This window comes from Triticum urartu, chromosome 6A (assembly GCF_056163025.1).
Source record: "Triticum urartu cultivar PI428250 chromosome 6A, HENAU_Tu73, whole genome shotgun sequence".
NCBI classification, from domain to species: domain Eukaryota; kingdom Viridiplantae; phylum Streptophyta; class Magnoliopsida; order Poales; family Poaceae; genus Triticum; species Triticum urartu.
In genome coordinates, this window is record NC_141878.1 from 576,108,518 (window position 1) to 576,130,772 (window position 22,255).

Consider the following 22,255-nt stretch of genomic DNA (forward strand, 5'->3'; position numbering starts at 1 on the left):
TGCAGGCCTAATTCCGTTTGATGCTGCAAACCTTTAGGGATCAAAAAATCAACACGAAAAATAGTCAAAGACCTTGTGAGATTAATATTCCACTCACTGGGATCAACTATAAAAATCAGCTAGGTTGATTTGTACAACAAATTGCAAAATGATTACTGAGATAAATCAATAAGCGTAAAAGGATGTGGCCAGATGGATTCATCAATTTTTCATGGTTTGTCAGGATATGGCCAGATCCATTCATCAGCAAATAAATTCCATAGAAAAAAACACTCGAACCAACAAAAGTCAACACATGACTGATTGCTAATTACCAAGTTGTGTACCTATGATGCGGCTGGCCTCGGCGACCATGGGACGGGTGTGGGTTGGGGATTAGCAGCAACAATTCTCCCGTGGTCTCGGCATCGGATAGCATGCCGCAGCAGCACCTCCGTCTATGGCAGCGTCAACGGCGAGCGAGGAGGGCGGACGGATCCCGCATTGGTGTCGATGCATTGGCTCTATGCTGGTTGCCGGGAGCCTCAGTGGCCACCCGACACGCGTGGCGGCGGCGGGAGAGCGCGGAGGGGCGGCGGCCGAGCATGGAGGGGTGCGCTGCCCTGTCCACGAGGGCGTCGCAGGGGAGGCGAGGTGGGCCGGTAATTTGTTTCCTTTTTGCGTGCTTTGCATGCTTGATTGTAGTCGAGGAGTTGCGGATGTGGGTCAACCGATTACGCTTTGAGGGAAAACGTACTTGGCGGACGATTTTCTGGCAGAGTGCGTTCGCAGGGCTATTATTGCTATGCTAACCATTGGGTTGGATTAGATTAATCCGGGCTGTTAGATCTAATTAGGCGGGACAATCTGATGATACTAATCAACATGGGTACATCTAGCGGGTGGAGTTAGGAAAGAAAATGTTTGCTTGTTTAAGTAGTATAAGTATAGGGTCTGACTATATATTATCTAGATGTGAGATAATATGTCATATCTAACATGACATTACCTTCTGTTGAGTAATAACTAAACAACCTCTTATATTGTTTGTTTGTCGGGAAATTTTACATTGTGACGCCGCACCGCGACCTTCCTGTGGCGGGGCGCAGCAAGCTGCGATTTGTCTTCGCGCACTGTGGCATCCTTCTGTTGAGTAATAACTAAACAACCTCTTATATTGTTTCCCGACAAACAAACAATATAAGAGGTTGTTTAGTTATTACTCAACAGAAGGTAATGTCATGTTAGATGTGAGATATTATCTCACATCTAGATGATATATAGTCAGACCCTTTTGTGTGTGCCTTGTACTGCTACTGCATGCATGTGTCATTGTCCAGCTATTTTTTTTCTGCTTACTTGTTAGGCATTACTACAGTGAGCAGTGTCCCTTTTCTTTTTCTATTGTGATTGTACCTAGATAGGTCTAGCTTTTCTCATTTTGGTTGTCAACATTTCCCACGAAAAAGAGAGATATAGTAAGGCCTATTTCTACAACACCTCACACAGAAAACAAATCAAATAAAATGGGGAAAAAAGTGCTAAACACCAAAATGTTAGTAAATTCTCTGCATAAAAATGTTAGTATTTAATTACAAAAAAAATATTTTTGAAAAAAATATAAAAGCATTTGTAAATTTTAAAAAAGTCATGAAACTTCAAATGTTCGTGAAACTGAAAAAAGCTCACAAATTAATTGCTCATCACTTGTTTCAAAAAGATGTTCACCACGTGATTTAAAATTTTACAACATTATTTTGAAAAAAATCATAGAGTATTGAAACATTGTTCGTTGCGCATTTAATATATGTGTAGGTCGAGTTGCAAGTCAAGGGTGGAGTTGCAATTAGGATGAAACACACTACGATCCTAGTTGTGAGTCAAGGGCGGACTTGCAACTCGGACAACTACACAAAACTACGATACCATTTGCGTGTCGAGGGTGAACTTGCAACTGGGACAACAACAAAAACCAAGACCAGTTGCGAGTCGAGCTTGAACATGCAACTGAGATGAAAAAACACGTGCTCAGTAGCGATACGGGGGTGGACTTGCAACTAGGACAACTACGAGCTCATTTGTGACCCAAGGATGGACATGCAACTGGGACAACTACAAAACTACGAGCTCAGTTGCGAGTCGATGGTCGGCTTGCAACTGGGCCCCTGGCAAAACACACACACACACACCCTTAGTTGTTGAGTCGATGGTCGGCCTGCAAATGAGGGCCCTCGACAAAACACACGCGCCCTTGGTTGTTGAGTCGATGGACCCATAGAAAGACACTCCCCTCCCCTTCCCCCCAGTTGCGAGTCAATGGTTGGCTTGCAACTGGGAGCCTTAGACAAACACGCACACCCTTAGTTGCGATGGTTGACATGCAACTAGGGACATCGACAAACACGCAAATACACCTAGTTGCGAGTCAAAGGTCGGCTTGCAACTGGGGCCGTGACAAAACACACACACACACACATACACCCTAGTTGCGAGTTGGATGGTCGGCTTGCAGCTGGGGGCCCCAACAAACAAACATACACCTTTTTGCGAGTCGACTGTCAGCTTGCAACTGGGGCCGTGCCAAACACACACACACACATCCTAGTTGTGAGTTCGATGGTCGACTTGCAAGTAGGCGCCCCGACAAACAAACAAACACACACACACACACACACACACTCTTAGTTGCGAGTCGATGATGGACATGCAGCTGTGGACCATCGGCAAACACATACACACTCTTAGTTGCGAGTCGATGGTCGGCTTGCAACTGGCGACCCTCAACAAACACACACCTCTAGTCGCGAGTCGATGATCGACATGCAACTGGGGACTCTAGACAAACACACAAAAGCACCTTTATTCCGAGTCGATGCTCGACCTACAGCTGGGGACACCGACAACACACGCACACCCTAGTTGCAAGTCGATAGTTGGCATGCAACTAGAGACCCTTGACAAATACACACACCCCTAGTTGCGAGTCGATTGTCGGCTTGCAACTGGGGGCCAGGATAAATATACACACCCCTAGTTGCGAGTTGATGGTCGCTTGCAACTGGGGGCCCGGACAAACACACACACGCCCCTAGTTGCGAGTCAATGGTCGACTTGCAACTGGGGACCCTCGACAAACCCACACACCCCTAGTTGCGAGTCGACTGTCGGCTTGCGATTGGGGGCCAGGATAAATATACACACCCCTAGTTGTGAGTTGATGGTCACATGCAACTGAGGGCCACAACAAAACACACACACCATTAGTTGCGAATAGATGGTAGACATGCAGCTGGGGATCCTCTACACACACACACACACACTTAGTTGCAAGTCGATGGTCGGCTTGCAACTGGCAACCCTCAACAAACACACACCCCTAGTCGCGAGTCGATGATCGACATGCAACTAGGGACTCTAGACAAACACACAAAAGCACCCTTAGTTGCGAGTCGATGCTCGACCTGCAGCTGGGGGCACCGACAACACACACACACACTCTAGTTGCAAGTCGATGGTTGGCATGCAACTAGAGACCCTTGACAAATACACACACACACACCTAGTTGTGAGTGGATGATCGGCTTGCATCTGAGGGCACCAACAAATGCGCGCGCGCGCGCACACACACACGCACACACTTAGTTGCGAGTCGATGGTTGACATGTAACCGCGGGCCCAAACAAACACACACACACACACACACACTCATTCATAATTTTTTTATGTAAATTCAAATAAGTGTTCACAAATTAAAATTTTGTGAATTTTAGTAAGTGGTCACACACTTCAAAAAATGTTCATGTACTTAAACTATCATGAATTTGAAAAATGGAAAAATAAAATAAAAAAGAGAATAACAACAGAAAGGAAAAAAAAACAGCTCAAAAAATGGGATAGATGAAGGGAGAGAAAGTGCCCAAATAGAGAGTGAGTGAGAGCATAAGCTAACACCAGATCCTTTGTATATGGTGCCCGTTAAGTCTTCCTATTCTCCACGATCCAGAAAATACAAGCAATGATCCTAAAAAAAAAGACCCACGATAGCAGGCCGGCAAGAAAAATGGAAGAAAGGGCCAACGAACCAACGGTAAGCGGCTGCACGTGACAAACAAACGGCCGACCAAAAGCTGCCTGAGATTTACATACAGGACGGGCAGAGACTTGAGACACGGACGAGGTAAACAAAACGATTAACGGCCCGCCAATATCGGCGTACTAGACCAGCGAGACAAATACGACGCGGGATAACTATAAGATCAACCCCGTACGAATTTTAAAGACAAACAATCCAACGGTAGAAGATTTAGATGTGAGATAACTATTTCACATCTAGACGTGAAATAGCAAACCCGATAAGTATAAGTAAGAAGTAAGATAAGAATCGATGACGTGGTTGGTCTGCCGTGCCTCAAGATTCATGTTGGATCTTCAGCGTACGTTCGATCCTCTGTAAATTTGACATTAGATATTTATCAGTTTTGCCAAAAAGAAAAAAAAAACGAGCCACGAGAGCTACCACATAGAGGAATGTAGTAGAACGAGCGACCTGCGGGGCTCATGGGCAGCATGCTCCACACAAGCTGGAGCAGCTTTGTCTAAAAAAAGGGCAGCTCCTCGCGAGGGAAGTATACTACTAAATGAATCAACATAGGTGCCGTGCTGGTGAGAGCCTGAGATATGCTTTCCTAGTATTTGTTCAAGGCATCGCCGGAGGCTGAAACCCCCACCGACATCAGAGACAACAAGATTTGACAAGCCATGGAGCTCAAGAACGCCACCGCAACTCTGGCCCATAGCCTGGGCAGCGCCCGCGGCCGGCTGGTGCGCGTGGAGGTTCTGGTCCTCTTCAGCGCCTTGATCTGGCTCCTGCTGGAGATGTTCGGCTCGCTGCGGCGGCGGCACAGCCACGGCGCGTTCCGCCTCTTCGTCTGGGCGGTGTACACGCTGTTCACCGTGCTGGGCCCCTACACCATCGGCCTGCTGCAGGCCGGCCCCTTCCGCGACGAGACGTTCGTCCTGTGGGGCACCCTCCTCCTCCTCATCCAAGTGAGCGCCGACTCCCTCTCCGTCTACAGCATCCATGACATTGAGCAGCGGAAGCGCGTGCTCGTGCAGCACCTGCTGCAGATCTTCCTGGTGCTATGGCTGATCGCCAACTGCAGCGGGCACAACAAGAGCTACAGGGCGACCATCTGGATCCTGTGGATTTGGAGCGTCGTGCTGACCAAGAGGAAGTCGACTACTTTACACAATGCGAGCAAGAAGGGAGGCTTGCTGGAGCACTCCAAGGTGGTTGCAGACTACATGATGGTTGAGCACAAGAGAGTAGCCGACGGCATGGTCGATCCGGTCCCGGCCACGATGCAAGGGTACGAGTACATCTTCCACGGGGAAGAGAAACTAGCTTCCCTGATCCCCACCGCACCCGACTATGGGGTGGTTGATCTGAAACAGGCGACCACCAAAATCACCACCATCAATCAAGTCTGGCGATGGATCGACTCTCAGAGCGCCCACTACGACAAGGAGACAATGGACACCATGAAGGACATCGCCCTCTCCTTCACGCTGTTCAAACTGTTGAAGCGGAGATTCTGCGGCTATCGGCTCGGCGAAGCTGGCCTTTCCAAGACGCTGCGTTTCTGTCTGGATGGCCTCCTCTCGGAACAAGGCAACTACGCCCGCGCTTTGGGGGTCGTCGAGATGGAGTTGGCGTTCCTCTATGATTTCTTCTACACAAGGTTCGATGCCAAGTTCACTGAGTACCAGACCTTGTTCGTAGCAACCGTTATACCGACTGTCATTGTTTGGAACTGCATCTCGGGAGCATTTAGCAGGCACTACCACCACAGTGATTTGGAACAAAGAGTTCAAGGAACCGATGTCATCCATTGGGTTACCATTGTGCTGCTTGCCATTTGGTTTATAGTATTCTTAACAGAGCATTTCATGAGTCCCAGCAGGTGGGCGGTCATGGAAAGGCTCCATGACGCGACTGCTGATGAGACAACCAAGATGATAGGGATGAAGATCAACGTATCCAGAGAGAAAATGTCAGGTGCAAGCGGTCACTGGGAGAGTAAACTCGGGCAGTACCCCCTGTTACTCAATTTTGACTACCACCCGTGGAATGCACTATCGATTCTGTCATTAGGTTTGGTCGAGGCAACAAGGGAAGGGCAGAAGGCCGGGGAAAAGATCAAATTGCGAGAGCAAGTCATAGTGCGCGTCCTCTCTGGGTTCAAAGAGAGCAACGGGGTGCTAGAAGATGGACAGGCGGCACTGGCAAGAAATCAGCTGGGAAGCCAATTCTCATGGGCCTGCACCCTGCCCACGCACATCCACACGATTCTCGTATGGCACATTGGGACGACCATGTCCATGTCCATGTCCATGCACGGGGACGAGGATCCCCTCAGGCTCAGGGGTAATCGTCTTGTCGCCAAGAGCCTGTCGGATTACTGCGCCTACCTGGTGGCTTTTGTTCCGGACATGCTGCCCGGGCATGGCTACCACACGCAGCGCATCTTCGACGCGGTGGTCATGGAAGCTCGGGAAAGCCTGGCTGGCTGTGAAACTGTGAGCAGCAGATGTGAGAAGCTGATGATGATGGTCTTGCCGGGCAGCAACAGCACCGTCCTGGAGATGGGGGCCAGGCTTGGGAAAGAACTCATCACTGGTGTGGTTCCAGAAGCGAGGCGATGCAAGGTGCTGGCTGATTTCTGGGCCGAGTTCATACTCTTCCTCGCGCCATCGAGAAATGCCGAAATCCATGCTGAGATGCTCGCCAATGGCGGGGAGTTCATGACCCATCTGTGGGTATTGCTCACACATGCCGGCGTCCTAGACCGCCCCTCTGCTACCGAACCTGCGCATGGCTCTAATGTGTGAGCCACCGAAAACATTATTGACCTGTGATTTCTTCTGCTGCTTGGGTAAATTAATTTATTATTGTAGATGTTCGTCTTTGAAAACCGTGTGAGTGACTCTGTTTTTCACATGACTTGTAAGCTTGCTTGGTGTAAACGAATAAAGTAGAGCTCTGGATGTCTGTTTTACATTTGATCGTCTAGTATTTCTCCTACAAATCTACAACTTCCTAAACGGTGTAATGACTCTAGTTTTGAGTTGTAGATATGTAGGAACTGAACAAATCTACAAGAGGTGTAATGGTAGTTTTGTAAGATCTTTTTCACCAGGATTTTTTAGGATGCCTTTCAAAATCACCCCTCTTGTCCCTAGATCTGAGCAAAATTTGTTCAGTCGCGATTGTAACTAGATATGAACATGAGCTTGGCCATGTTGCGGTGCCGTAGGTCCTGTCCGTCCCCGCTGATCGTGGCCCGTATCGCCACGCACTCCCGCCGCACCACCGCCCGCTCCTCCGCCGCCGCCTTGCACGCGTGTATCGCCCGTATCATGCTCTTGCGGGGAGGAAGGAAGGAAGGGAGGAAGCTTGGTCGGTCAGAGCAAGCAAGCAAGCAAGCGCGATTCGCAGCATTGCCGCGGCGGATTGGGGGCGAATTTCAGGGTCCGGGGCTCGCCTGAGGCGGGTGCCGGAGGAGAAGGGGTTGAGGGCCATGTCCGAGGCGAAGTCCTCGACCATCTTCTCACGGTATCCAGCTTGGGATGTCGGGGTGTCGAGGCGAAGCCCCTTGAGTTATTCCGTATTTCCAAACGTTAGTCCCGTTTGGATAAAATATGCCAAATTGGAAGCTCGAACATAAGATTCGGTGAAATTCGTACGAAAATGTTTATTTATGTGATCAATTTCGAGAGCAGGTGAAAAATGAACCCCCATACGAAATTAACTAGGTATACACATGTTTATTTCCCGCAAAAAAGGTATAAATAAAGGATAAGTTTCACGTTTCATGTGTTTATTTCCCGCGCCCAGCGTGAAACCGATTTTAAGATAAAATGAATTCATCATTTTTAGGATAAAATGAGTTATTGAATTTATTTGGTTATGTCTACTACTTAAAAAAGAATAGCGTTCTTTTTCCATGCAGAGTGCTTTGTCCAACCTTACGTATGGTTCCACTCTTACTCTTCATGTTTTGATTTTTTTTCCCTCCTATGTTTGTTTTTTCATCGGGTTTTCTTGAAAACCATCTTAATTGTCCCCTCTTTTATTGACTTATCAAATAAAAATATGTTTTCTTTGATAAGCAAGAGTTCATACCAAATGAGTTGTTTTTATTTAGATGTGTAGATCATGAATAGTACTTTACTAACATTTATTTATACAATCACATTAATATGGAGAAGTAAATCGCATACTGCAATATCCATATCTCATTGCAACGCATGCACAATTATCTAGTAATAATATAATATAGCTTAGGTATGTCACGCTTTGAGGGTGTCCATTAAGGTTGAAAGCAGATGACGAGCCGAACCCAACCATTGAGTTTTCGAGCCGGGACACTAGGCAGGGCTGACCACGATTATGTCTAGGCTTGTCTCGTTTGTTACCTAAACTTAGAGAAAAAGTTCTAATAATTTGTCCCTAGTAATTTTGAGGATATAAGGGAGCTATAATATTAAGGAAAATTTGAACCAAACAAATGGTTTTTTTCTGAAGTATCAACCTTGTGAAAAGTTTTAGTGTGAGAGAGATTGTATTAATGTTCAAATTTTTGGAACCATGTGGATCTTTTGCGACTTACACGACAAATTTGACGTGTATTTATCCATACATAAGAAATTAATCAACGGCTTCTATTTTGCCTTTTTTGCGTATACTACAACCTGGAAACCGTCGCCTTATTTCACTTATTCATCTGCTTTTGATTTGCTATAAGAGTAGGAATGTGGATAGCATTCGCATTAAATCGTTGATTCAGGGGCGAGGAGGTGGGAGGAGGAGGGCGAGCAAGGAAAAGTTTACACAAGACGACTCAATGTTACAGCACCCTAGATAGGTCCAGGGTGATCGTAGCCAACACTTGGTTGAATGCGTATAGCTCTGCGTCGTTCCGTATCTCAATACCCAACGCCTTTTTTTTCGGAAACCTAAGTGAAGTCTATTTTAAACTTTGATTTCATAGGGCCGGTCAGAATCAAGCCCTAACCTTTCAATCCTTGAAATTGTTACTTGTACTCATCGATCCCGATCAATCCCAACCATGGATCCGCTTAGATTGGTTTGGCACGTCAAAAAATTAACAATCACAGTAGGATCACCCTCTACACTCACTAATTACACTGGTCGAAGAACTATGCCATCACTTGTACAGGCAGCCGCGGCCGTATGATGGCCTTGTGCCATGAACCTCCCGGTTACAGTGTCTCGGACTAGGGCTCTTACCATGTCGTCTCCCGGCCAAATGGGCCCGCCGAGGACCCCATGTCGGTTCTGTTAGGTTGATCTCTCTCCCGTTCGAACCCAACGGGTCGAACGGGCCCCTGACTCGCGCCCTGATCGGGGGCGCACAACCAAACCATGGTTGGTGGGCCCCTGTGACCCACCCTATATAACAGAGGTGGGGGCAGGGGCATGACTCACGAGGTTAATCGCTGCCACAATTCCCACCTACAATCTCTACCGATCTAGGGTTAGCACGGTGCTCACGGGAAGTTCCACCGCCGCCGCCATCCGCTCTCTGCCATCACCGGCCACCGTCACCATGGCCGGCACCGGGAGTTCCTCGTCTGGACAAGCAGAAGGTAGGTCTACCGAAGAATCTAACCTATCTGATCCAAAACGATCTAACAATGGTATCAGAGCCATGCTAGGCTAAGATTTTCGGTAAAAAGAATATACAGAGAAAGATAGATCCCCCTCCCCCAACGAACCCTAGACAGGGCAAAGAAAAATTCATCAATGGAGAAAGTAGCGCCGCTGTCATGGCCGCACCGTTCCTCTCGATCCGGATGGGCATCGGCATGCCGAGCCATTCGAAAGAAGAACACGGGCGGGGGGACACCACGCCTTCGCTGCTGCCTAAAGAAGAGACCCCGTCGGGGCAAAGGGCAACGCAGCCAATCCATTCGACGGCGGCGCGCTTCCCACAAGGGAAAACGCGCTACCGGCGAAGGGGCTGACCACGGCATCGTCGTAGGGTGGTCCACCGTCGTCGTATTCAGGGGAGCATAGGAGGGCTAGACTTCGTGTCTCTCTCTGCCACTGGCTCGCGGTGGACGGGGAGAACAGGAGGGAGAAGGAAAAGAGCGCGTGGCGCGGTTGCCGTCGACGCCGTCGCCGGCGCCCTGGCGCGGCGAGGTGGCACTCGACGCTGTCGCCGGCGGAAGTACGCAGCGCGGTGGTCAGGCGACCTGCACGAGACCGCGAGAGCAAGGAAAAAAGAGGAGGGACTCGCGCGCCGCGGTGGTGCGTCACACATCGCCGGCGGCCGGCGAGGCCCGCAACCCTCGAAGAGAGAGAGAGACGAACGGGGGCAGGCGCAGAGACGTGTGAGCGGCACGGGGGAAAGAGGGTTTGACCGAGGCTGCGCTCGGCTCTCCCTCGCTCACCGTTTTGTTCGGGAGAAAAGCGTGGATGGCCGTCCGATCGCAATGAACGGCCACGATGCAAACCCTAATTCCGAACTGGGCCGATGGGCCGAAAGTGGACAAGGCCGGTTGCAGCCGCTGGCGGGCGCTGGGCCGGGCCGTTTTTGGCCAGGCGCGACGCGCTGACGCGCAGAGTGCGCGCGAGCAGGCCACAGGCCACCTGTAAGTTTTTTTATATAGTTTTATGTCCAGTTTTTTTGGGCAGTTTTACAATAGCTTTTCTATACAAATTTTTCCAACGAAAATTCTGTTTAGAAAATAGAAAATAGAAAAGTAAACAGAAAAAGTTCTGAAAATGAAAATAGAAAATTTTCAGAAAAAGAAAAGTTCATGAATTTTATAAAGAAAATTAAAAAGTTCAAGATTTTTTATTCGGTTAAAGAAAAGTTTCTATAATAAAGAATAAAAAGTTCATGAATTTTTTTATTCATGTTTTTTCGCTGCAAAGTAAAAGTTTTATCCTCCAATTAAATGGGAACCAACGGGAAAATCTAATTGGAAGAATTGCTCTTAGCAATGTTTTTCCCCTGTGGGTGAAATAAGATGCAGATAGTTTCCGGTATGACAAAAGAAAGATATTTATTTTAAAGTTAAAATATGGTATTGTTATTTTCTGACCAACGTTGATGATAACAGTGCTATAATTCTATGAGTCTTATGTTCAAAGTTTAAATCTCTAATAAATTTTGTATCAAAGTGATCAATTTTCAGAGAACGAATAAAGATCAAGAAATGCTCTTGAACTAGAGAAATGTATATTTCTTGTTCCCGCTGCAATAAAGTTGATGATGATGATTAATTCTTAGCAAAGTTGTTTAAAAGAGATACTATCATCACATTGTTTATGAGTTATATGCATTATTTCCATTTCTGCCCAACGGTGATGTGAAATTAATGTAGAAGGATGATGTTTATTCTAATCCTGCCACAACGGTGACTTAGAATAAAAAAGAAAGTTTCAAAATTTTAATGTGCATTTCTTTTAACCAGACCAACGTAGGGTTATTTTTATGCCCATTATTGTTGATTATTGGCTAAGTTTTCTCAGACTAAATTTTTTCCATACTTTCATTCATGAAAGCGAATGGATGGGTACTTGTGACCTGAAAGATGACCAAGAATGGTCATAACGTGAGGGAGTATGTTCTCTCTAAAGAATGGCATCAAAAGAAAAGAGATAGATCATTGAGAGTCTTGGTTCATGTATGTCTTTCATGTACTCTCTATGAAGAAGAATTTTCAGTCAACATGATTTGAGATGAAACAAGCAACATGCGTGTTAAATTTGACCAACGTCGGATCAAGCATGTATGTCAAAGAGCATTCGGATTTATTCCTAAATTTGATGATCGAATATGCAGTGAAAAGAGCCAAGTCTGGCATTTATGTTCCCTTACAGGGAAATTACCCGCATGGCGGGAAGAGATGATTATGATAAAACCTGCATGGCGGGAAAAGTCTGGGAAAATACCTGCGTAACAGGGTAAAGTTGACATAATATTATGTCAAAAATCCCGTATGGCGGGAGAAATTCTGGCAAGAGAAATATATGATAACTGTGCTTTTAATGTATCCCACTATGGGAGAAAAGAATGGAGTAGCTGAAAGGCGTAACCGTACACTTATGGATACGGTGCGCAGCATGATGAGTTATTCTAACTTGCCATCGGGATTATGGATGGAGGCGCTTAAAACTGCCATTCACATTTTCAAAAGAGTACCAAGCAAGTCGATGCCCAAAACACCATACGAGCTATGGACAGGAAGGGTGCCCTCCCTACAACACTTCAGGGTGTGGGAGTGCCCTGCTGAGGCCAAAATGTTTAATCTAAACATTGCAAAGTTAGACCCCAAAACAGTGAGTTGCCACTTCGTTGGCTATCCAGACAGATCAAAGGGTTTTCGTTTCTACTGTCCAGACAGATATACAAAGTTCATAGAAACGAGACATGTAGTCTTCTTAGAGGACGAAATGATGAGGTAGTTCGGAAAATTGATCTTGAGGAGAAGAGGGTGCATGCACCTAATTCGATGATTCAGGAGCCATTTTTCTCACTACCAGTTGCAACTCCACCCATGACAACTATGGGGGTAGACCCGGAACCTGTCCGTCAGGAGCCGACTGAACCCGTTGTTGAGCATGAAAGGGAGGTGCAACAGCAAATTTTAGAAGAAGTGTCAGAAGATGAGGCACATAATGTGCCAGAGACTGAGGCCCTTAGAAGGTCTACAAGACCAAGAAAGTCAGCTATTTCTACTGACTTTAAAGTTTATAACACAGAAATGGTTCATATGGGAAAAGATCCCACCTCATATGAAGAAGCCATGAGAAGCCCTCATTCATCGAAGTGGATGAAGGCAATGGAAGACGAGATGAAATCGATGAGTTCCAAAGATGTTTGGGACTTAGAGGAAATTCCTAAAGGAGCCAAAACAGTAGGCTGTAAATGGGTCTACAAAATTATGTATGACTCTAAAGGGAATATAGAAAAGTATAAAGCATGACTCGTGGCAAAAGGATTTACAAAAAGAGAAGGGATAGATTACAATGAGACATTTTCTCCAGTCTCATGTAAGGATTCCTTCAGAATCATAATGGCATTAGTTGCTCATTTTGATTTAAAGTTACATCAAATGGATGTTAAGACGGCATTTCTGAATGGTGATTTAAAAGAAAATGTCTACATGAAACAGCCTAAGGGTTTTATCATGGAAGGCAAGGAAAATATGGGATGCCGCCTGAAGAAATCCATTTATGGATTAAGACAAGCCTCTCGGCAGTGGTATCTAAAGTTTAATAAAACGATTAAATTTTTTGGATTTAAAGAAATATTGAGGATAATAGGATTTATGCAAAGTTTAAATTTGGGAAATGTATTTTCCTAATCTTGTATGTGGATGATATCCTGCTTGCTAGCAGTGATGTTAGTCTATTACAAGAAACAAAGAAGTTCTTATCCTCAAATTTTGACATAACAGATCTTGGTGAAGCATCATATGTTTTGGGCACAGAAATTCACCGAGATAGGAACAATGGAGTCTTAGGACTGTCGCAGAAAGCATATTTAGAAAAGGTTCTTAAAAAGTATAATATGCATGCGAGTAAAGCCACACCTGCTCCTATAGTTAAGGGCGATAGTTTTGGGAAATTCCAATGTCCCAATAACCAGTACGAGATCGATCAAATGAAAGCAGTACCATATGCTTTGGCAGTTGGCAGTTTACAGTATGCACAAGTGTGCACTCGCCCTGACTTAGTTTTTATCACCGGGGTACTCGGTGCATATCAAGAGAATCCAGGCATGGAGCACTGGAAGATGGTAAAGAAAGCATTGTGTTATGCGCAAGGCACGAAGGACTACATGCTAATATACAGGAGAAGTGATTCCCTAGAGATAAAAGGGTATTCAGACGCAGATTTTGTGGGGGACAGAGATGATAGAAAATCCACGTCAGGATACGTCTTCACTCTCGCTGGGGGAGCTATTTTGTGGAAAAGCTCCAAACAGTCGATAGTTGCATCATCCACGATGTATGAAGAATTCATAGCATGCTTCAAAGCCACGGGGCAAGCGATATGGCTAAAGAAATTTGTACCCGACTTGAAAATGGTATATTGTATTCACAAACCACTAAAGATGTACTGCGGCAACCAACCCGCAGTATTCTATGCTCACAACAACAAGTCGAGTAATCCTGCCAAAACAATAGAGATAAGGTATTATGTTGTGAAAGATAAAATCCAGGATCAAACTATAAGTCTCGAGCATATAAGGACAAAGGATATGCTTGCGGATCCGCTAACGAAAGGCTTACCACCCAATGTGTTCAAGGAACACTTAGCCGGCATGGGTTTAAGGGAAAGCCTTATGATTTCTGGATAGGCCCAAAAGGAACAGAATTTGCTTCTGAACATAATGTATGTTGTAGCTGTATGATTCTAACGGCAATTAAGCTGTGACGATGAAACATGCTCTATGTACCAATATGTGATGAAACAAATAAACTAGAAAGTATAAAGTTAAAAGTAAAGTTGAGATCAAGGGGGAGAATGTTAGGTTGATCTCTCTCCCGTTCGAACCCAACGGGTCGAACGGGCCCCTGACTCGCGCCCTGATCGGGGGCGCACAACCAAACCATGGTTGGTGGGCCCCTGTGACCCGCGCTATATAACAGAGGTGGGGGCAGGGGCACGACTCACGAGGTTAATCGTTGCCACAATCCCCACCTACAATCCCTACCGATCTAGGGTTAGCGCGGTGCTCACGGGAAGTTCCACCACCGCCGCCATCCTCTCTCTGCCATCACCGGCCATCGTCACCGTGGCTGGCACCGGGAGTTCCTCGTCTGGACAAGCAGAAGGTAGGTCTACCGGAGAATCTAACCTATCCGATCCAAAGCGATCTAATAGGTTCACCAATGGGTCACGTCAAGGCGGCCCATGGTGCGTGAAAGGAAGGCTCCCAAAGACTTGTCGTATACTCCAAGACGTTAGAGGGTGTATACAACCCATTCTCTTTGTACGTAACCAACTAGGATGTAACCCTAGACCCCCACTTATATAAACTGAGGGGTAGGGTACATAGAGGACATAAAACGATCACACAGTAGATCACATGTACTTTGTACTCCACCCAAACACAAGAAAACATAAGAAGGACATATGATTTTATCTCAGGTGAGGGCCCGGATCTGCGTATAAACATGTGCCAGCATTACCATCATGTCTAGACTACTAGCTCGAGACCTCCTTGTCCTGCTCCGTCATTGGTGGCACATACAGGTCCCGCTACGTAGTCGCGGTGATTCGATGGGAATGAAGATCGGCCAGTAGAGCACCAGCATGACTTTCGTGTGACGCCAGGTCTTCGTCTTCGATAGCATCACCTTCTTCGCAAATTCGGCCAACCATCTAGTTCAGGTAGAAACTTCCGCCCGAGGTAAAATAGTTAGATTCGGCGACCTGGAATATACCACAGACTCCCACAGGAGGCTGTCCATCACAAGTTGGGTGTCAGACCAGTTGATGGACTAGCATGAGGCTGTTAGGTAATGGATCTCTGATATGATACTTAGCACTCACAAGTAGCTTACAGGACTACTCTTTGTCTTTGGAAGGGAGAAAGAAAACAAGAAAATACAGGAGCCGTGCCGTGCCTTACCGATTGCCTGATCCTCCCGGATGACGATCCCCTCGCGACTGGTCCATTATGTAGAGCTCACCCACTCTGGCCCCACGTACCTGCGGTTAGGCTGTTTGATCCGAGGTGGCCTGGAGGTGACGCGCCCTTGTCCCTGATTGGTGGTATATTGCCTTTCCTCGGCCACGCTGCTTTCCTTTGTTGATTTGGCAGCAAGCCTGTCACCTAAGACTGTAAATTTATTTGGGTCGCTGACATCCCCTACTCCTTGAGAGCATGCTTGTCCCCAAGCTGCCACAGCCGGATATCGAGCCTTGAGAGCGAGAGCATCTTCCCACGAAGCGTCCAAAACTTCTGAATCCGACCAGCGCACCAAATACTGCTCTCGGCGGCCAGCAGGTGTTTGCCGCCAGCGTTTGTGCAGAAGTTCAACCGGAGATAGTTCAGAGGAGCGAGGAATTGGCAGGGAAGCAGATGCAACGGTACCTGGTGAGAGTGCTTGCCTTAATTAAGAAACATGGAAGACCGGATGTATGCGTGACTCTGGTGGTAGCTCCGGTTCGTACGCCACCGGGTTGATTTTGCGGATCACCATGAACTGTCCAAAGTACCTGAAAGCAAGTTTGTGGTTTGCCCGACGATGGACTGAAGATTGGACGTAAGGTTGCAGCTTGACGAAAATGGTGTCGCCCACTTTGAACTCCCTATCAGATCTTTTCTTGTCAGCTTGTACTTTCATAATGTGGCGTGCTCGGTGCAGATGCTGCCACAGAACTTGTTGCATCATCTTTCGTTCTTCAAGCCAATCCTTCAGAGCTGGTATTTTGCAAACAGACGCTGCTTTGATCCCCCAATGCCTTGGCTCATGTCCATACAGAGCTTGAAACGGTGACATATCCAATGCAGAATGGTAGCTTGAATTGTACCAGAACTCGGGTAATGAAAGGAACTGGCTCCAATGATTGGGACACGCATGGATGAAGCAACGCAAATATATTGCCAAACATTGATTAACTCTTTCCGATTGCCCATCTGTTTGCGGGTGGTAAGGTGTGCTCATCTTAAATTCAGAACCAATGCAGGCAAACAGTTCACGCCAAAACTTACTTGTGAACACCGGGTCTCTGTCCGAGATGATGGCCTTGGGCAGGCCATGAAGTTTGTAAACGTTGTCCAGATATGCCCGTGCGACTCTGGCTGCAGTGAATGGGTGTTGAAGGGGCAGAAAATGGGCGTAGCGTCTGAACTTGTCCACCACCACCAGAATGCAATTAGACTTGCCGGATTGAGGGAGGCCATCAATGAAGTCCATCGTCACCACTTGCCAGGCCCCCTCCAGAAGTGGAATTGGTTCGAGCAAACCCGGGTACTTAATCCTTTTGGGCTTGTCTTGTTGACAAGTCGCACATCCCTGCACATACTGACGGATGGCTTGCTTCATTTTTGGCCAAGCGAATAGCCTTCGAAGACGTCGATATGTCACTAGGAAGCCCGAATGACCACCCACAGTGCTATCGTGGAAAGCACGCAACATAGTTTGCTGAAGCGAGGGCGAGCCCCCCAGCCATAGCCGTTGTCGGAAATACAACAGTCCGTCGGAAACAGAGAAACGCCCCTTTGGGTCTGCCCGTTGAGAGAATTGCTCGAGTAGTCTCTTGGCTTGTGGGTTATCTGAATAGCTAGCCCGTATATCATCGATCCAAGTAGGGTGGCAGACTGAGATCGCCAAGGATTGGTCGTGCTCGTGATGCCGACATGACAAGGCATCTGCTGCGCCGTTGGTGGTCCCTTGCCTGTAGCAGATTTTGTAGCGCAGGCCCAAGAGTTTGGTAAATGCTTTCTGATGCCACACTGTTGATAGTCGTTGATCATCCAAGTGCACTAAACTGCGCCGATCCGTTCTTATCAGAAATTCATCATGGTATAGGTAAGGTCGCCATTGCTCCACTGCCATAAGGATAGCCACACTCCTTCTCGTAGGTGGACAAACCCCTGTGTTTGGAGCCAGCGGTTTGCTCATATAAGCTATTGGATGTCCTGCTTGCTGCAGTACTGCTCCCACTCCATGCATCAGTGTCAATAACAAACTGCTTGGAGAAGTCCGGCAGGTGCAAAACAGGCGCAGAGATCAGACTTTGTTGCAGTAACTCGAACACCTTAGTGGTTTCAGCTGTCCACACAAAAGGATGGTTCTTCTTCAAAAGGTTTAATAGAGGCCTTGCAATAATGCCAAAGTGCTTGACAAACTTCCGGTAAGAGCCAGCCAAGCCGAGGAAACTGCACACTTCTTTACTGTTGCGTGGAACATGCCACTTTTTGATGGTTTCGATCTTCTCCGGATCTATTGAGACACCGTGTTCAGAGATAACATGCCCTAAGTAAGCAATTTGCTTTTGCCCGAAAGCACACTTGGATTGTTTGACCTGCCAATGATCCCTCCTGAGTAGCTACAGAACCTGACGGAGATGATCTACGTGCTCTGCCAATGTTTTACTAAAAACCAGTGTGTCATCGAAGAAGAGGATGACGCACTCTCGCAGGAAGGGGCGTAAAGTACAAGTAATGGCGCCAATGAATGTTGGAGGGGATGCAGCTAGGCTAAATGACATGACTAGGTACTCCCAATGGCCTGAATAAGTTGGGAATGTTGTTTTATACTCCTCTCCTTCTGCCAATCTTATTTGGTGATACCCAGCACACAAGTCTAGCTTAGAGAACCATTTCGCTCCAACCAACTCATCGAGCAGCTCATCTATAATCGAAACAGGATACTTGCTGACAATTGTCATGGCATTCAAGCATTTGTAATCCACGCACAACCTCCATGTGCCATCTTTCTTCTTCACAAACAATGCGGGTGAGGAAAATGGACTCAAGCTTTCTCTGATGATGCCAGCATCGAGCAATTCATTAACCTGATGCTCAATTTCATTCTTTAGCTCTGGTTTGTGTCTATAAGGGCGTTGATTGACAGGTTGTGCTCCCTCCATGAGCGGAATCCTGTGATCACATGCACGTCTGGGTGGAAGACCTTTTGGCTCTTCAAAGACATCCGTGTACTGCTCCAAAACTCGGAGAATTTCTACTGGAATGGCTTCCTCTTGTAAGCATGTCTCATTCACAGCATTCAGGTGAACCACATATGCCACTGAACCTTGCTTGCATGCGGCCAAGAGTTCCTGGGAGGAGATAGCAGAACACTGATGCTGACTGTTGGCGATCGCCTGCAAGTTGACATGACCTTTTTCAGTGGTAATCTTCATATGTTGCGCCTCCCAATCGATGTGCATAGGGCTGTGCTTCTTGAGCCAATACATCCCCAAGATAGCATCATAGGCCCCTAGTGACAGTATCTTGAAATCTGTGACGAATTCATGGCCCTGGGATGTCCATTGACACTGTGGTATAACACTGTCACAGCTTAGCATAGCTCCATCTGCAACCTTAACGCGGCAGGTCTTGGGTAGTTTACATATTCCAGATAGTTTGGCAGCCAACTGCCGGTCCACAAATGGTGATGAGCTACCCGAATCAACCAGCAACGACACTTCCTTACCCTGAATCCACGCGTGCAACTGCATCACGCCCGGCCCAGCAGACCCATCGATAGCTTGCTTGGAGATAGTACAAAGATCATCTTCGTCAATCTCTGTTGAACCGTGGCGATCTTCACCCAACACCTCCTCTATTGCGAACAGTGCCAAAAGCTCTTCGGCGACATGCATCTGTACTGTAGGTGGACATGTATGATCCTTCCCCCACCTTTCGCCACACTTAAAACAGAGGCCACGAGCTCGCCTGAAGGAACGTAGCGCTGCTATCTTGCTGCTCTTCGCTCCTGCCCTCGCTGCTTCTGTACCTCGGTGATCTTCTGCTTTGGGTGTTGGTGTGGACAGTTTTGCAGAACTCGCAGGGAGACTCAGTGTATTGGTTACCATGAAACATGGCACCGGCGAGCGGCTGTACCCGGTGCGTAAGGTGTTCTCCCCATCAGCCACTTCCTCTTGGAGCAATGCAAGAGAACACGCCGTATCGAGATCGGGAGGTCTCTGAATGAGCACCACTGCACGAATATCCGTCCGCAGTCCCTCAATGAATCGTGTAAGAAAGAAATAAGGATGTGTCAGTTCCGAGTAAAAGATCATATGATTCATCAGAGTCTCAAAACGTTCAATGAAATCTGCAACTGAATCTGTCTGACGGATAGCATAAAACTGACGGATGAGCAGTTGGTGCTTATCACACCCGAATCGAGTACACAACAGAGCTGTGAACGATTCCCACGCAAGACCGGCGATCTTGCGTTGCACCAACTGCAGCCAAATGGCAGCCGGGCCTGAGAAATTTAGACTTGCCATCGGCACCCAATAGGATTCCTGAACCGCAAACATTTGGAAATACTGCTCAGCGAGAGTTTTCCAGAGTTGCGGGTTCTCGCCTGCAAAATTGGGAAACGCTATCTGCGGTGGCGCTTGACCCATAGCCGCAAGCACTTGCGAAGACAGGGGAGATGAGATCTGAGACGTGATCATGGTCATACCCGTGACTGGGGGCGTCCCCGGTGACTCGGGGGTCACCGACGAGGGATCCCCGGTGTGCAGAGATGCCCCGCGGCCTAGTTGCCCTTGGATATCCCGCGCGACCAGAGGAGAGGTCACCGGCATTGGTGATCCATTGGATGGCGGCACTGAAGGCGACACCGCTTGCAGAGCCGTGACCGAGAGCTCCAATTGCGCGAAGCGCGCTTCTAGTTCCGGCTTCCAAGTGACGAGGGAGTCGATCCGCGCTGTTTGCGTCGCCAAGGCCTGGAGGATCACGGTGTTGTCATTGTCTTGCTTGATGGCGCGGATGGCGGCCTCTTCGCGCATCTTGTTGGCGCGGGTTGCGGCTTCGTCGCTCATCTTGTCGAGGTAAGCCTTCAGGGCGGGTCCATGGTGGCGATGAGGCGATCGCGAGCTTGCTTCTGGCCGCGAGTTTCGAGGGCGACGGCGGCGGCGAGGGTGGTAGGTGGCGGCGGCGGCGGAGAAGGGTGGTAGGTGGCTATCTGATACCACGATGTTAGGTAATGGATCTCTGATATGATACTTAGCACTCACAAGTAGCTTACAGGAATACACTTTGTCTTTGGAAGGGAGAAAGAAAACAAGAAAATACAGGAGCCGTGTCGTGCCTTGCCGATTGCCTGATCCTCCCAGATGACGATCCCCTCGCGACTGGTCCATTATGTAGAGCTCACCCACTTTGGCCCCACGTACCTGCGGTTAGGCTGTTTGGTCCGAGGTGGCCTGGAGGTGACGCACCCTTGTCCCTGATTGGTGGTATATTGTCTTTCCTCGGCCACGCTACTTTCCTTTGCTAATTTGGCAGCAAGCCTGTCACCTGAGACTGTAATTGTACTTGGGTCGCTGACAGAGGCACTCGCCCAACTCCGATGTCAAATCAGACCCAGGACAACTACGAAAATCACTCGTCGGACCCGACCATGAGTCAGGATCCGATGGCATCCCTTGAGGCTCGGATGTTGGATCTAGCCAAAAGTCAAGACCCCGGATCCATAAATATTTGATCTTGAGGTTTCCTCTGGCTCTAACGTCAGGTCAGGCACAAGAGGAGCGTGAGGGAGCTCTTCCGGATATGATGGTAGATTAAGTCCATGAACTAGTAAACTTCGATGACCTGATGCCAAATTGGATTTGGGAGTCACCGGCGGAGGTCAGATTTTTTAGCCCACCCGACACCCATCTAACAAACTGCATCAACATCTCTAAACAGACAGTAGCCAAGACTACAACATAACAAAATTGCAATTCATCATCTCTAACACTCCAGCTCCACTCCTTTTGCCATACTGACCAGGGCCAGTGCCATCTATATTGCCGCTCCAGGTGGTGAAAGTGTGCTTGCGGTTAAGGTCTACGCATTCATCGAGGAGGAGAAATTCATCAACCAAGTCTTCAGTTACCATTTGGCCATGGTTGATGACCTCTTTCAGCTCACTAGGAAATTAATGGCGACATGATCTGTTCGAGAATCGGGAGTTTAGAGGTGGCGGTGAATGAGCATTATCATCGTCGGAGTGTGGCTTCCATGGTTGGGGAGGAGGTGGGAACAGAGACAGCGAGCACCGTTGGCACACCACTAGGGTCGCATAGCCACACGGTGATAGAAAGCACCCACTTGTCGATAGCCAGGAGCATGTTGATGAGCTCGTTGTCGACATCGGTGAGCACTAGGTTGACGATGTCCAGATCCCAGGCCTCTTTCGGTTGACGATGTCCAGATCCCAGGCCTCTTTCGGGAGCCCCTCCAAACTGAGTGTCGTCTTGCCTCGAGTTTCCTCGGGGTACCATGCGAGAACCTTGACCAACGGCGAAAACCAATTCTATTTGCGGCCGCAACGCAACTACTCCGACATGTGCACCACACGAGTGCAATCCTCCTTTGAGTAGAAGCGCACAAAAAAGTGGAATGGTGGGCAAGCCACCTCCACCTTCGTGGTTGCCCGCTAGACAACACAATGATACTTCATCGCCGCTGCCAGTGCCTCCACGTTACCACGCTCAACAGCTGTCCAGGGATGGTGGCATACAAGGCACGTCTTCGGAACCCCTGCTTGA

At 47.8% G+C, this 22,255-nt stretch overlaps 2 protein-coding genes across 2 annotated transcripts; one reads left to right on the forward strand and one right to left on the reverse strand.

Moving 5' to 3' along the window:
- Positions 1-4,717: 4,717 nt before the first annotated feature.
- Positions 4,718-6,870, forward strand: LOC147966545 (uncharacterized). Its single transcript, XM_087530867.1, has one exon. The coding sequence runs from the start codon at positions 4,738-4,740 to the stop codon at positions 6,868-6,870; it is 2,133 nt and encodes a 710-aa protein (XP_087386993.1). The 5' UTR covers positions 4,718-4,737.
- An 11,215-nt stretch (positions 6,871-18,085) lies between these two features.
- Positions 18,086-21,988, reverse strand: LOC147966546 (uncharacterized). The gene is made up of 4 exons (XM_087530868.1): positions 21,755-21,988; positions 20,894-20,993; positions 20,186-20,601; positions 18,086-19,726 (listed from the first exon to the last, which is right to left on the reverse strand). Exons 1-4 carry the CDS (start codon positions 21,986-21,988, stop codon positions 18,086-18,088), a joined length of 2,391 nt encoding a protein of 796 aa, XP_087386994.1.
- Positions 21,989-22,255: the final 267 nt, after the last annotated feature.

What these genes read in the sequence shown, in the direction of transcription:
- LOC147966545 (XM_087530867.1), top strand. Translation starts at nt 4,738, where the DNA reads ATGGAGCTCAAGAACGCCACCGCAACTCTGGCCCATAGCCTGGGCAGC.
- LOC147966546 (XM_087530868.1), bottom strand. Translation starts at nt 21,988, where the DNA reads ATGGTACCCCGAGGAAACTCGAGGCAAGACGACACTCAGTTTGGAGGG. An exon ending in GTGTGCCAACGGTGCTCGCT is followed by an intron (nt 20,994 to 21,754) that starts GTCTCTGTTCCC and finishes CTGCCAAATTAG; the next exon opens with CAAAGGAAAGTAGCGTGGCC. An exon ending in AGTCACCGGGGACGCCCCCA is followed by an intron (nt 19,727 to 20,185) that starts GTCACGGGTATG and finishes CGATTCATTGAG; the next exon opens with GGACTGCGGACGGATATTCG.